The 14772-nt window shown below is 47.6% G+C and overlaps 2 protein-coding genes and 1 long non-coding RNA gene across 3 annotated transcripts; all 3 read left to right on the top strand.

The window, feature by feature from the left end:
* The first annotated feature begins 1902 nt into the window (after positions 1 to 1902).
* LOC120679960 lies at positions 1903 to 3490 on the top strand. Its single transcript, XM_039961614.1, has 4 exons — positions 1903 to 2016; positions 2092 to 2348; positions 2431 to 3008; positions 3102 to 3490. The coding sequence occupies exons 2-4, from the start codon at positions 2217 to 2219 to the stop codon at positions 3421 to 3423; spliced, it is 1032 nt and encodes a 343-aa protein (XP_039817548.1). The 5' UTR covers positions 1903 to 2016; positions 2092 to 2216; the 3' UTR covers positions 3424 to 3490.
* Positions 3491 to 4182: 692 nt separating this feature from the next.
* Positions 4183 to 4687, top strand: LOC120679961. Its single transcript, XR_005677400.1, has 2 exons — positions 4183 to 4305; positions 4380 to 4687. It is a non-coding gene; the product is annotated as an uncharacterized LOC120679961 (long non-coding RNA).
* Positions 4688 to 10003: 5316 nt separating this feature from the next.
* On the top strand, positions 10004 to 11831 carry LOC120677426 (tryptophan decarboxylase 1-like). Its single transcript, XM_039958583.1, has one exon. It carries the CDS (start codon positions 10165 to 10167, stop codon positions 11719 to 11721), a length of 1557 nt encoding a protein of 518 aa, XP_039814517.1. The 5' UTR covers positions 10004 to 10164; the 3' UTR covers positions 11722 to 11831.
* Positions 11832 to 14772: the final 2941 nt, after the last annotated feature.

The following is a 14772-nucleotide window of genomic DNA, read 5'->3' as shown; positions in this document are numbered from 1 at the left end:
CGCGGGCCGCCCCACCGCGTCTGCTCCGCCATAGGCCTCCTCCGCGCCTGCTCGCCTCCGCAGGCCCCAGATCTAGCCCGTCGGGGGCAAAAACGCCGGAGAAGGGGCAGACAGCCGGCTCGGGTACGCGATCCCGGCGGCATGGAGCTCGGCGAGCGCGGACACCACCTCGGCGGCATAGAACCTGATGGCCGCGGACGAGAAAACAGGGTCGGACTGCGCGTGCCGGAGCTCGTTACGGGTGCGCCAGACGCCAGACGCTCTCCTCGCTGCCCCGCGGCCGGCTGAGCTCCGCCGCCTGCAGACCCGCTCGAGACCGGCCGTAGCTCGAAGCCGACGAGGGGGTGCAGACCCGTGAGGAGTGCCGCACCAGAGGGAGGAGCGAGGGGGTGCCGGGCCGTCAGGAGCTCGAGCTTTCACGGCACAGAGAGGAGAACGAGCGAGAGGGAGAGGGGCTGGTGGAGGCAGGGTTTTCCTTACCGATCGGTAACCGGCGGTTACCGCCGATTTTTACCGATACCGGTGAAAGGCGATAACACAAACCGGAGGTAAATTATGAAAAATTTCGCCAAAGTTTAAAATTTTCAAAAAATTTTGAAATAAATTACGCAAAGAAAGTAGAGATCACATACATCATTCTGATATAGAACACGTTCAAATATTTGACCATTTGGGCACCGAAAAAAATAAAAAAACATTCGGAACCCGTTAAGACCCATTAACCCGTTAACCCATTAGCTTTTTTTCTACCCCACCGACACCCCCATGGCCCCATCTAACCCGTGAGTCACTTTCCCCTCCCCCTCCACCCCTTTCGCCCGAGCTCCGGCGATATCAAGGCGATCCCCGTCGATTTCGTCTTCAAGACGATTTTTATCGCCGGTAAGGCGGCGGAAGCCGGGAGGTAGGAGCGGGAATCGCTCGCTCGGCCGCCGGCCTGCCGCGGACGCCGGTAAACGTCAGTAAATCGGTGGTTTCCGGCGGTAGGGCGGCGATTACCGACAGTACGGTGTCGGTAGAGACACCGGTGTGGCCGTCGTGGAGCGGGATCCGCTAATACCGAGCGGTATTTGGAGATTCCCGAGCGGTTTTCGTCGCTTTTGGACCGGTAAGCAATGGTTTGCCGAGTATTTATTGATTTAACATTGATTTTTAGATGTTTATTATGTAGATATGTGTTTGTGCGTTGGTTTAGTGGGGGCTAATAACTGTGTTATGCATATATATGTAGATGTTATTTTATACATGTTATTTAGATGTTAATTTGTTCATGGTAGCTATAATAAAAAAGATGTGTGTTCATGTTTGCAATATGTACATATATTTTCATGTTAGTTTTATATATGTAGTTGTGTTAATATTTGTTGTATCGTGGTTGTAGGCAAATGGTGGATCCGGTGTGGGAGCATGGAGAGAAGAGAGGTAATGGATGGAAGTGCAACTATTGCCATCAACAGAGGAATGGGGGAGGAGCAACAAGGCTTAAGGAGCATTTGGCGCAACGTGGGAAGGATGCGAAGGACTGTCCTTTGGTCCCTCTTGAAGTGAAGACGTTTTTTAACCATGAGCTTGACAGGATCAGAGGCAAAAGGATGGAAAGGGAGCGGTCAAAGATGAGGGCCGATGAGGCAGCTAGAAGTAGTTATGTGCACTTGGAAGATGAGGAAGATGATCCAGATATGCAAGAGGCCCTACATCAATCACGTCAGGAGTTTCAATTTCAGCAGAAGGCCGGTCCACGGTATGAGAGGGGTGGTGGCTCTGGTTCAGGAGGTGGCCCAAGATTAACGAGGAGTCAGACACAGATCCCTCAAAGACTTAGAGATTTCCACCTAGCGACTGTCTCTGGACCGCGGCAATCAAGGATAGATACTGGACCATGGACCAACAAGGGTAGGAGTGCGAAGGAAAGGGTGGGAAAAGCTTGGGCAAAGGTACTGCATGCACTTGGTATACCTGGTAGGAAAGTGGATGACCCCTATTTCAGGGCAGCCATCATAGAGACACAAAACCAAGGTGAGCTAATGTGTTGTTGTAATGCAGGAGTATACATAAATCAAAATATTGAGCTAATACGTTGTTCTAATGCAGGAGTTGGTGTCCAGCTGCCAACTGGCAAGGAGATAGATGGCAAGTACTTGGACGCTACTATAACTGAGATTGAAAAGGAGATAGAGAAGTGGAAGGAAGAGTGGCCACAACATGGTCTGACAATTATGTGTGATTCTTGGACCGGTGTAAGTCGTAACAGTGTCGTCAACTTCTTAATTTATAGCAATGGGATGATGTACTTTTGGAAGTCTGTCGATGCTACTGGTGTGGTTCAAGACCATGCATTCTTGCTAACGGTATGTTCACAACTCACAAGACCATGGGATGATGTACATTTCTTCATAATGCTTGAATCTTATATTTTGCTATCACATGCAGGAGATCAAAAAAATTGTACGTGATGTTGGGCCCGAAAATGTTGTGCAGATTGTCACAGATAATGGCTCAAACTTCAAGAAGGCATGTGCGTTGTTGCATGAGGAGTACAACCATATCGTGTGGCAGCCATGTCTTGCACACACCATCAACCTCATGTTGAAGGATATAGGGAAATGGCCTGAGCACGATGCAATGATCAAAAGTGCCCAGAGGATATGCAGCTGGATGTACAATTCGAACAGTCTACATGCCATGATGAGTAAAGCCATAGGAGGTGAGTTGGTTAAATGGAATGCAACTAGATTTGGCACCAATTACATGTTTCTAGAGGCCTTTTTGAGGAAGAAGGATCAATTCATGGCATGGATGGTGTCTCCAGAATTCAGAAATTCACGCCATTTCAAGTCACCTGAAGGTCAGTATGCATTTCGGTCTCTCACAGCACTTGACTGGTGGAATGCCATACAGAGTGTTATTGATGATGTTGAGCCTCTATACATTTTTTTTAGATTTGCTGATCATGACAAGACTCCAACTTTGGGAGAAGTGCTCATGGAATATCAAAACACAAGGCAAACATATGCAAGCAAATTTGCTCATGATGAGGCCCATTTTCGAAAGATCACAAATGATATCATCGCTCGAAGGCTGGTTACTGTGATGATGGGCACATATGTGCAAGCTGCTTGTACACTCCATCCATATGTCAATTATGTAAGTGGAGTGACGGACGGTGTACTGGGAGATATGAAGAGGGGGATGGAAATGATGTTTGACACAACCAGAGCGACCAAAGCACTTCAGGAGTATGAGTACTTCAGGAGGAAGTATGGAGAATTTGGGAGCGACTTAGCTATTAGGATGGCAATGGATCGCTCCACCTCGCCAGCTAGTTGGTGGTCTATGTTTGGATCAGATACACCAACACTTCAGAGGGCAGCGATGCGTCTACTCTCACAATGTGTGTCCTCAAGTGGATGTGAAAGAAATTAGAGTACGTTTGCCTTCATCCATACAAAGCTACGCAATAGGATGGGTCACAAGAAGCTCCACAAATTGGTGTTTGTCAACTACAACCTTCGGCTTGGTATCCAGCGTGCTAAAGCCACACCTGAGCCAAGTGACTTCGATCCTATTGCCGGTATGATGGACCTCTCATTGTATAGGCAACAATCAGCTATTCGCAAGTGGATGGAGCTAGGGAGGTCCAATGCAGCGCCAGCTTTGGATGAGGATTCTGATTTAAGTGACACCCCAGTTCCTAGCACCATCGTTACAGATATTGCACTTGATATTCCAGAGCTACGGGATTTGGATGTACGTGAATGGGCAGAAGAGACTGTTGGTGACACACATGTTGGTAAGAGGAAGACACGTGTTGGACCATCGGATCGGCAAAGGAAGAAAGGAAAAAGACAGGATGACATTGAAGAGGAAGAATTTAGAACAAATGACAGCACACCTGATCCTAGTGTCGGTGGTGATGATGATCATGATGATGGGGGTGACGACAGCAGCACCGATGCTAGTGATGATGGGATTGGCAGTGGGGGATATGTAGGCGGAGGTGGCGGGGGTGATGATGTAGTTGGAGGTGGAGAGGGTATGAGGTTTACCGGGGAGAGCCAGTTCACTCATGCCACACAAGATACGGATCATGGTGCACCTAGCTCACAATGACAGACTAGAAGCAGTGCACGTCATTCTATTCCCCATGATGATGATAGATCTAGCTCAGTGAACACAAACTATATTTATCCACACTATCCATATGACCAACCATATGCATATCCATCATCACATCGAGTACCCTATTTGCCACCCCCCTATGTTGGCTATACAAGCACCAACATGCAAGATGCTTACAATGTGCAGGTAAATGGCGATTTAGCAACTAGTTTGTATTAGTTTTATTGTTTCATCAAAATTTCATCACGTTCAATATGCAGGCTCAAGGATATGCGACATATGGTGCCTATGGCGCATATGGGGCCTATGGAGCCTATGGCAATAGCTCATATCAACAGGATGAGACTGAAGAATAAACTCCATGTGGTATGTATCGTGTGAACTACTATGTATTATGTATATTGACGATGATGGTTTGTAAGGACTACGGTTGTGATGATTTGTATGGACTATGATTGTGATGACTTGTATAGACTGTAGTTGTGATGATTTGCATGGACTATTGTTGTGATGATCTATATGGACTATGGATGTGAATTTCTATTTTTATGGATATGAACTTCTATTCTATGTATGTGTAAATGTTATATAATTGTTTAATATATACCATCAGCAATGATATTTACAAAATTACGGTGAAATGCTGCCAAAATTTTTAATTTTCCAAAGTCATACGGTGTTTACCAGTTAAAACTGACGGTTACCGGTCAGTAAACATCGATTACCGGTCGGTACACAACGGTTACCGGTTTTTTGAATTTGAAGTGTCATTTCGAGCGGTTTCTAGCGGTTTCCGGTGATTTACCGCCGGTTTACCGATACCGCTAGTTGGCGAAAATCGCTTTACCGTCGGTAAGGTGAACCCTGGGTGGAGGCCAGAAGAAGGGAGGAGAGAGGGATTGGGTGGGGGAAAATAGAAATAGAGAATGAGATGTGGGATCCATGAGGGGTAGTTGGTATAGAGGATGGACAAGTACAGAGAAATTGGATGTAGAGTAGAGAATCTCAATGACCAGATAAAAATATTCTTTTTAGAAGATGAATTTAGAGTACGACGAGTGCAGACAGCCTCAACACGGTACGTGGTGCTGTTCGCTGCCGCGGAGGGTTTGCTTGTCAACTGCTAGGCGTGTTTCGTTTGCTACCGTGGATGGCACAAGGACATGGAGTCCTGGACGTTAACGAATAATGACGACTTGTTTGCGGCCGGAGACGACAACGAACGAACTCAAGAAAGAATTGGTCCTGGACGTGAAGGACTTGTTTGCTTCTTGATGGATGTTCCAAATTGCTAACGCCGTGAATGCATGGCATAAGGATTCGGGAGTCCTGCTGGATGTGAAGGAGTCTCCACACACGTGGTGAAGGACTTGTTTGTTCGTACGATCCAACACCGCACACCTACGTGGAACTCAAGCACAAAAATATCAGTCTAATCATCAGCATCACGTCACACCCTTATTGCACAATTGGATCCACTTGGTGGTTGGCTGATGATACGGGTAGGCGAGGAGGCACACTACCGAAGAAAATTTTGATTTCTTTTTTTTTAAAACCATTTTTATACCGTCTCCCTACTGTCACACACAACACCTTAGGACTGGTAAGTGGGTCTGTCAAAAGGGGTATGCCTAATATTGGCCAAAAGATTTCCGATCGTAATCGCACTACAACAAAAACTGATTAACAACAATCTTTTTTTAGCAGCTTTGAGGTGGGCATAAATAATAACCGCCTCTGTTAATGTCCAGCATTAACCGAGATGATTATTTCTTATTAACCAATGCGGTTAAGAAAACTGTCTCGCAAACTAGATTAACAGTGTCGGTCAATGTCAACATAGCCGTCTCTGTTAATACTCATATTTTCAGAGGGGGCACTTTATAAAGGTCTGTCTCAGTTAATGGACCGGCCCAATAGAAGCTCGAATAAGCCTGATTGCTGAGAGGAGTACATAACCCAAGGTCTCCCGCACTTCTCCCTCTCTCTCTCTCCCTCTCTCTCCATCCATCCCTCCCCTCCCACGGCGGCGGTGGGCACGCGGCCTTGGGTCGCGACTGTGCGGTTGTGGGTGGCGGCGGAGGGGGCGGCGAGGGCGTACACACGGCCATGGCGTTCGCGGGCTGGCGTCGCGGATCCGGCCGGTGGCAACCCCTGCGGCGCGGATCTGGCTGGCGACGGCCCCAGCGACGCGGATTCGAACGATGGCGGCCCCGGCGTCCCGAGCGGTGGTGCAAGCGATGGCAGCGGCGGCATAGATGGGCTATGCGGGCCCGTGATGGGCTCGGTGGGCTCTTCTCCATATTTTTTGTTTTTCCTTTTTGATTAACAGAGGTGGGCAGGCAACCATGTCTGAAAATGCTTTATTTACAGAGGTGGTTGCTTAGAGGCGGTTGCCTTTGCCCACCTCTGAAAATGTATTTCAACCACCTTAGAAAGATTATTGTAGTAATGTTTGTATGTTCCCGATCGAAATATTCTGTTCTCGAAACGTTCCGTTCTCGAGAAAGCCTCCATCGGCCACGCCACCATGGCAACGCAGACACACCGCTGCACAGACTCGGTGGATTCCGTGGACCACCGTGCCAACCGCGATGCTAGTGCCGACTGTGACGCCGCTGCGGCGAGCTCGCCACCAAGACACCGTTGCTATGCTGTGACTGGCGTAGCGCCCCGCCCCTACCCCACAGTGCCAAACCCGCCACCCCGCCAAGCCGCCCCCGGGCTGGGCCGCTGCCACAGATCCATCCCCGTGGCCCCCGGCCGCCGCAGTTCCGTGACAGGCTTAGGGCTGGATCGTCGCCGGCATGCTGAGTTCGCTGCAGGGTTGTGCCTTTGCACCGCCGAGCACGGGCCGCCTAGGAGCCCGACAAGATGTGCCTACTTGCCCTCCCGCTGCCGTCTCAGATGCCGGAACCGACCAACGTTGGTACCATCTTGGAAGGGCCAGCTGGGTGCGGATCCAGCCACCAACTCACGAATCTGGCCACTCCGAGCGGATCTGGCCATCTGTCATGTCAAGGGCGTAGGAGAGAAGAAGAGCGAGGGGAGGAAGAAGGGAGAGGGAGGTGGGGAAAGAAGAGAAAACGAGGGCGAAGGTCCAGCCGCCGCCCTCTTCGCAGCTCACGGGACTTCCAGCGGGCTGCTCCGGTGGAGGTGGAGGCAAGGAGCGGCGGCAGAGGTGAGGTTGGGTGGGGTGGCGGGGAGCCGCCCGAGTCACCTAGAGAGGACAACGAGGGGGCACTGTATGTAATAGGGTTGGTTCAAGGGCAACACCCAGACCCATTTTCAGTTGCAGCTGCTGCAAGAATCAAAGTTCAAACAAACATGAATTTGTCTTACTTATGGATACATCAAAAAAGAGTTACATTCCCTAATAATAGAAGAGAGTCGTCGTCAGGTCGCCTAGGATAAGCTGATTCTTGATTTTTTTTTCTTTTTTCTTCTATAACATCTTAGACCTTTTAATTTATTTTTAAAATATATTTATAGCGGTGCCCCTGGCCCTCTTATTTCTTCAAAAAAAAAGTGTAGATTCGTTTATTTTGGGGAGAAGTGTTAAACACGCTTTTAATATATAGATCCGTACAAGAAATAAAGAGTTCTCCAGGCAACAAAAGAGTGTCAAAGATGAATCCCAACTACCACGAAAGCGACATTCTTTAATTTCTTGGTCATGGCTTGACTTTCCTTGGCGTTGAGCACATATTCATCTGATGTGAATCGTCATGTGTGCATATTGTTTACTTCAAACGTGAGCTCTGACCATTACAAGAGAAAACTTACATGGATTTGAGATGTAGGCATTCAGTCAAAATTTACATGGTTGTAGGCATTCAGTCAAAATAGTCAAACGCCGCAAGTGTTCCAACGTTGGCCTAGCTAGGAACATTGTCTTGCATTCCACGAAAGTATATGCTTGGGACATTCCTATATGGGCATCAGATCAGGTCAGTAGTATGATGAGTTAAGTCTTCCCAGACCAAAAGGCATCATTTTTTTATCTGAGGAATAAAAAGGCATCATTCATTCAAGTCTACACTGATGTCCAAACTAGCAGCATTTGTGGGGAACCTATCTAGTGCATGAAGATCCATATTGCAGAAAAAAAAAACTTTTGGAGAAGAAATGCTGTGATACGATATAGATGATATTTTCTCGCATAGAAAGTTGCTATGATCTTAATGGGAATGAGATATCGGAAATGTTATGATCTTAGGGAGATATGGTACAATTTGATGCTGATGTTAAATAGTTTCTATTGTATTCGCTCGCTCTTGTTACAATGGCATAATTGCCGTTTCAACTTGCCCTGTGTACTGCTTGAGATGCATGTTAAATTTCTCTGTCAAAGAACTGTGATAGTAGTTGTCGTATTTTCTCTAGAAAAATAGAGTGCTTGCTAAACTAGCAATTTAAAATGCTGGGGGCATTTGTGTTCCTGGTCTTAGCTTACTTTGAAGTACAATTTTTAATTTTGCTTTGTACTATTCACACGGTCAAAGCAGGGGAAAATGTGCAAAGGTAAGGGCAAAACCACCAAGTTAAAAAAATGAGGGTACAATCACAATTGCACTTCAAAGTAATCAAATATAATAAATTTATCTATAGTAGACACTTATATTTTTTTGTCGTTGAGTGTTAATATAATCAAAATTAAAATTTTATTTTCATTGGTACATGACTCATTAGGGAAATATCTTTCATGATTTGTAAACCTTATAAACTGATATGCTAATGCATTGCTCTATACATCTATGTCCATGTGGGTCTGTTCTCTGAGTTAATTTTTTCGTATAATAATAGCAAATGAGTAAATTAGAAACATATATATGAGAACTTATATGCTTGTGTTTAGTAATGACATATGTGGGTAATTAGATGTAGACTTAGGAGGCTATTTTAATTTAGTAACAATATCAAAGATGAGTAATTTAGATGATGACTTATATATGGATAGTTTACGTACAGGCAAATAGGTGGGCAACTCAAAAGCACAGTAATAGATCCATGGACTCCATGGACTCAAAAGTGGGTGCTCATTTCCCCTTCTTCTTTCTCCTCCTCCTCCTTTTCTTCTTCACATCTTCCTCTATATTATTGCTGAAAATTGTTGGAGGCGAGGCTTTGGGGGCTCGATATGGACTCCATCTAACCAAACAGATCGATCAACAGCCTAGATGGCCATTTTTTCTACCATGGGGTCTCCCCCGAATTTCATTGCGTAGCGCAACGAAATTATAGAGTTTTCAGGTATGATCACCAGTTTTCAGAAAATTCAGAAAGATAAAAGCGCAGGAGTGGTACAACAACCGTCACAAAGGGGCCAGCTCATTGCACCCCCAAAATAGTACAAACATAACTGAAAACAAGGAAGCTCAGTTTGCCCTGTTTAGTTCTCAAAAAATTTCATACGCTTTCGAACGTTTGACCACTAATTAGGAGTATTAAATGTGGATAACTGACAAAACTCATTCCATATATAACCCCCGGGCAAAATCGTAAACCTAATTATGCAAAAGTTAGACAATGCTGTGCTACAGTAAATAATATCTAATGATGGATTAATTAGGCTTAATAGATTCATCTCGCGGTTTTCCGTCCATCCGTGTAATTAGTTTTATAATTAATCTATATTTAATACTCCTAATTAGTGTTTTACACGCCGGCCGTAGCGTGGTTTTCTTCCACGGGACTGGCACGGCGACGGCCTCCACCGCGCGTGCATACGCGTGGACAAGGACACGGCGGCCAGCCCCCACCTACCCCCTTTTCACCGGTTAAACGCCCATCTCGCCACGCCGCTTCACAAGACAAAGACATGCTCCGTCGTCGTCGTCGTCCCCTTCCTCGATCACCGGTTCCCCCTATAAAAACCACCCGCCCCATGACACCGCAACGCACACCATCATCCAGCTTCCGAGTCGATCGATCTCACCGTTGGAGCTAGCAATAGCAGCAGCTAACTGCTTCTTCAATTCTTGCTCACAGCGTACAGCTCGATCGAGCTCAAGCTTGTCGATCTCATCTGCGATCTCTCAATCCATGGGCAGCATTGACGCCAACCCCGCCGCCTTCGAGGCGTTCGCCGTCGACGGCTTCCAGCCGCTCAACGCCGACGACGTCCGCTCCTACCTCCACAAGTCCGTCGACTTCATCTACGACTACTACAAGTCCGTGGAGTCCCTGCCCGTGCTCCCGGCCGTCGAGCCGGGGTACCTGCGCCGCCAGCTGCAGCCCGCGCCGCCCACCTCATCGGCGCCCTTCGACGTCGTCATGAAGGAGGTCCGCGAGGCCGTGGTCCCGGGGATGACGCACTGGGCCAGCCCCAACTTCTTCGCCTTCTTCCCCTCCACCAACAGCGCAGCCGCCATCGCCGGGGAGCTCATCGCCTCCGCCATGAACACCGTCGGCTTCACCTGGCAGGCCAACCCCGCCGCCACCGAGATGGAGGTGCTCGCGCTCGACTGGCTCGCGCAGCTCCTGCGCCTGCCGGCGAGCTTCATGAACCGCAGCACCGGCGGCGCCGCCCGCGGCACCGGGGGCGGCGTCATCCTCGGCACCACCAGCGAGGCCATGCTCGTCACGCTCGTCTCGGCGCGCGACGCCGCCCTGCGCCGCGTCGGCTCCGACGGCGTCGCCGGGATCACCAGGCTCACCGTGTACGCCGCCGACCAGACGCACTCCACCTTCTTCAAGGCCTGCCGCCTCGCCGGCTTCGACCCGGCCAACATCAAGTCCATCCCGACCGGGGCAGACACCGACTACGCCCTCGATCCGACGAAGCTGCTCGAGATCATGCAGGCCGACGTCGACGCCGGCCTCGTGCCGACCTACATCTGCGCCACGGTCGGCACTACCTCCTCCAACGCCGTCGACCCAGTGGGCGCCATTGCCGACGTCGCCGCCCGGTTCAGTGCGTGGGTGCACATCGACGCCGCCTACGCCGGCAGCGCGTGCATCTGTCCGGAGTTCCGGCACCACCTCGCCGGCGTCGAGCGCGTCGACTCCATCAGCATGAGCCCTCACAAGTGGCTCATGACGTGCCTCGACTGCACCTGCCTCTGGGTGCGCGACACGCACCGGCTCACCGGCTCGCTGGAGACGAACCCGGAGTACCTCAAGAACGACGCCAGCGAGTCCGGCACCGTCACCGACCTCAAGGACATGCAGGTCGGCGTCGGCCGCCGCTTCCGGGGCCTCAAGCTCTGGATGGTCATGCGCACCTACGGCGCCGCCAAGCTCCAGGAGCACATCCGGAGCGACGTCGCCATGGCCAAGATGTTCGAGGACGCCGTGCGCGCCGACGACCGGTTCGAGGTCGTGGTGCCGAGGAACTTCGCGCTTGTCTGCTTCAGGATCAAGCCCCAGGGCGCCATGACGGAGGAGGACGCCGACGCGGCCAACCGCGAGCTCATGGAGCGCCTTAACAGGACCGGGAAGGCGTACCTGGCGCACACGGCGATCGGCGGCAAGTTTGTGCTGCGGTTCGCGGTGGGGTCGTCGCTGCAGGAGGAGAGGCACGTCCGGAGCGCGTGGGAGCTCATCAAGAAGACGACCGCCGAGATCATCAACAAGGGAGAGGTCGATAGTCGATACTGAGTAGAACATATATATACAAGTCTTTTGTATTGGTGATGATATTTGATTCATTGCTGTTTTCCCGATACGAGATTTTTGTCAAATAAAGCCGTTTGTGCATTGTTCTCAGAGTTGTGTACATCCGATCCATCCTCTTTTGCACATGGAAAAATGGATTCATGATTCCTTGAGAAAACCTAGGACGGCAGTTGTTGTTCTGCGCCAGCGCGCCTGTTTGGTGGCCTTGCCAACACAAAATATTATTTACAATTCTTTTCTCAAATTAAAGAAGTTATTTACATGACTTCTGTGCACGAGTTCCTCAAATAATTTACCAAAAAGATTATCATATAATTTATGGAAAACATATCTAACTAATTTTATAGACAACTATTGTGAAAAAGTTCCTGAAATAATTTTAATACAATCTTGATGGACAATATTTTTTCTCAGACTTTTTTCTATAATTTGTAAAGAAAAGGATTTTTAGGCGCAATATTTAATGATTTTATTTTGGAATCTTATCTAATACTTTTTATTTGAAAATATTTTCCACAAATGTCTAAAAAATAATATAGGCAAAATATATAATTCTACAAATAGAAGCAGTTTGATCTAAACTTCCTGAAAATGCCTTTAATACTACTTGGCGAAATTTTTTAGTTGCATAATGTAAAGGAAAAAGCAAGAAAATCATATTCAATATTGTTTCTTAACAATCAAACTTAAAATTTCTGAAAATAGTTATTTAATAAACTTTCCTATAAAAGAACAGCCCTATTTTAGTAGAAATTAGAAAAATGGAAAAAAAAAACCCGGGAAGAATGGGCGACGACTCGCCGGAGGCAGAGACCACTAGGGCGGAACGTGTACCAAACACGCAACCCTAAAACCCTTATCCCCGAACCCAAACCACTAAAGCTCGTCGGAGCTATAGAGAAGAAGTAGGGTAGAGATCGGGCAAGGAAATTCAAATGTGAGGACTGAGGGACAAATTATAATGTAGCATAGAAAGCATGCACCACACCACGATTTTCCTGTGCATGATCTACGAGTTATATAAATGCACATGCTACGGAGTAGGGTTTTAAATCTCTGATAATAGTTGCAGTTGTGTATGTGTGTGTGGGTAACCTCCATCTATAGTATTTCTAAAACAAGTAATGATTACTTGGTCCATCAATTCGAATTCTATCCGAAGTCTTAATGCATAGTTTCACAGCATGGTTATCTAGAGCAAAAACTAGGTAACCGAGCCGGATGAGTTTCATGAGGATGAAACTCCTCTCACATTTCATGAAACTCTCCCTTCTCTCTCCTCATAAATATCATGTCACATCAGCAAAATTAAATGTCAATGAAACTCCACTGAGACTGGCCTAGCAACAAGCAATAATGTACGCACTAATCTTCGCCCATAGCAATGCACATGCAAATTTATTGTACTCGTTGAAGGCAGGGTGTCGCTATTTGTGTCCGAAAGGAATCAGTGGTCGTAGGCTAAGAGGGGGTGAATTAGGCTAACTCAAAACTTTAACCTATGCTCCAACTACAATGGCATAAAACATAATCTAGATATCATGCTATCTAGATGTGCAACTACGATTCTTCTAATGTGCACCTTAAAAGAGTTTTGCAACATATAGCCAATCCTAGCAAGATACTAGACTATGAATGTAAAGGCACTCAAGTTGCAAGAATAAAATGCAGAAACCTAAAGAGAGGATGAAGGGAAGCGAACTATTGAGACAAGGATGTATCCCGTGGTATCGGTAGGCACTATGCCCCCTAGTCCATGTTGTTGAAGCACTCAATCAAGAGTATTACTTCTTAGCCACCAAGTCTCTTCCGGGAACCCTTGACTTGCCACAAAGTCTAGGTCACCAAGGCTCACGCCAAGTTCTCCAGTCACCTTGATCCCGCTTTTCACTAAGGAGCTTCTCCATGAAGGATGGGGGTCTCCACGTCCCTTGCACAAAGTTGTCGACGTCACTCCACACTAAGCCGGAGGGTCATAGACATACCGGCGGTTCAATACTCCAAGGGGCCGGCTCACCGAGATACAAGCTTGAGGTTCACTCAAGCGCAACATACAAGGCACAACACCTTGCTCTCTTTCTCTCTCTCACGAGCTAACTTAGCAGTAACAATCTCAAAGATGTGCTAAGGATTAAAGATGTGATCACTTGGCACTTAGAGGGCTTGGAGACGTTCTTCAATGTCTGTGTAGCTTCTCTGGATTCCAACAACTTCAAATGACCCGAGGTGAGGCATATACATAGGCGTTGGGGCAGCACATAGTCGTTACTAGCAGTTTGCCAAAACTGCACTAAGCATCGGTTAAACCGGTCATAGGTGTCAATTTAACCGATCACACAGTCTGTAGCTACCCGTTACCCTTCTGACAGCTACCTGCTGCTGGCGTGGATGCACCAACAGTTGCATCGATAGGGTGTCGGTTTAACCGGTCCTGAAGGCTTGTTGCCCTACAGCTTGACATGCTCTCTGGACTATGCTCAGACCAATGCACCGAATGCCACCTGTTGCACCATTGGTTTTACCGATCGCACTGAATCTGCCTCCTAGTCGTTGAACCCAACGTTTTCTTCTGCTGACGTCATTGCACCGATGATCTCATTGTGCATGCTGTCGGTTTAACCGGTCGCATTGGCTTGTCTTGAGTTGATCATCATGGCCACTAATCATTGCACCAATGCCCTTCTTTTAGTGTAGTCGGTTCAATCGATGCTACTGGGCTTCTCCCACTTGAACTCTATTTGCACTATCCAATGCACTGACCTGTTGATTCTTGATAGTGTCAGTTCAACTAGTACTTTAGTTTATGCTGAACTCATCCAATTCGACATTTTGAGTTGTTTCTTCATTTCACTACAACCATGTGGGCTTCTGTGACGTTCCATTTATGTCGCTGAAAGTGCTATTTTCATTATGCTTCATAATCTGTGACGCTTGCGTGACGAAAATCGCTTCATCGCCTATACCATGTAATAAAAGATCTTCTGCAATGAAAACAGTTTTTTTCGTCATAGATTTTATGACGATTATTCTATC

The sequence above is a fragment of the Panicum virgatum genome, chromosome 6N, assembly GCF_016808335.1.
Source record: "Panicum virgatum strain AP13 chromosome 6N, P.virgatum_v5, whole genome shotgun sequence".
Lineage (NCBI taxonomy): Eukaryota > Viridiplantae > Streptophyta > Magnoliopsida > Poales > Poaceae > Panicum > Panicum virgatum.
This window is presented reverse-complemented; position numbering and strand designations above follow the sequence as displayed.